The sequence below is a fragment of the Crocuta crocuta genome, unplaced genomic scaffold, assembly GCF_008692635.1.
Source record: "Crocuta crocuta isolate KB4526 unplaced genomic scaffold, BGI_CrCroc_1.0 scaffold327, whole genome shotgun sequence".
In the NCBI taxonomy this organism is placed as follows: Eukaryota; Metazoa; Chordata; class Mammalia; order Carnivora; family Hyaenidae; genus Crocuta; species Crocuta crocuta.
Window position 1 is genome coordinate 766,728 of NW_027529176.1, and position 831 is coordinate 767,558.

At 72.3% G+C, this 831-nt stretch overlaps 1 protein-coding gene across 1 annotated transcript in view; it reads right to left on the bottom strand.

The window, feature by feature from the left end:
- Positions 1-830, bottom strand: part of LOC144226668 (sphingomyelin phosphodiesterase 5-like) — a gene marked incomplete at its 5' end in the record, with an annotated part of 2,415 nt that extends 1,585 nt beyond the window's left edge. Inside the window, 3 exons of the mRNA XM_077758129.1 lie at positions 1-139; positions 306-378; positions 477-830. Of these exons, the coding sequence (XP_077614255.1) occupies positions 1-139; positions 306-378; positions 477-830 (566 nt within the window). The remainder of the gene's footprint in view (positions 140-305; positions 379-476) is intronic.
- Position 831: the final 1 nt, after the last annotated feature.

Below are 831 nucleotides of genomic sequence, written 5' to 3' on the forward strand. Positions count from 1 at the left end.
AACGAGCAGTTGTCGAAGTTGAGGTCGCCCAGGAGCACGCTGAAGGCTACGGCCTCGCCACTCTGGCGGCTCTCGGCTTCAAACTGCTCGATCCAGTCCAGTAGGAGCGTCAGCTGCTTACAGCGCAAGGGCCCATCCTCTGCGGGGGCGGGGACGCAAAGCTCAGCGGAGCCGCGCTCCCCGCCCCTCCCGGGCCCAGACCCTCCCGCGGGCTCGCGGGGCCGGGGGCAGTGGACCAAAGGTTTGGGGCGCAGAGAGGACAGACGGCCTGGCCGCGCGCTGACGATCGCGTCCCCGGGGCTCACCGCTTGGCGCATGCAAGTGCGTGCCGTGCAGGAAGCCCACGACGCGACGCCCGTCCAGGATGCCCACTTGCGCCTGCAACACCACGGACGGCCCCAGCAACCCTCGCCAGTTCGACCCCACACCAGCCCTCTCCCCGGCCAGGAGGCGCCGCGGGGCGGTTGGGCAGGTACCTGTGTGGAAAGCAGTCCCTTGGAGGCCAGCGCGTCCTCGCGACGTGCGTGGGGGAAGGGTCGGAAGGCGGCGCGCAGCAGAGGGTAGCGCGAGGCCAGCAGCAGCCCGCTGCCGAGCAGCTTGAGGTGCGGCCCGGGTTGCAGGCCACACGAGCCCACGTCGTACAGCACCGGGCCCAGACTGGGTGCCAGGCGGCTCACGAGGCGGTGGGCCGAGCGCAGGTCGAACACCTCCTGCAGGCACACGAAGTCCAGACCTGCCGGGACCTCGGCCGTCAGCACCCCGCAGGGCGCCCCCGGCCCCGGCGGACTGCAGCCCGTGGCCCCGTAGCGCGAGGGCCGCAGGCCGGCGAGC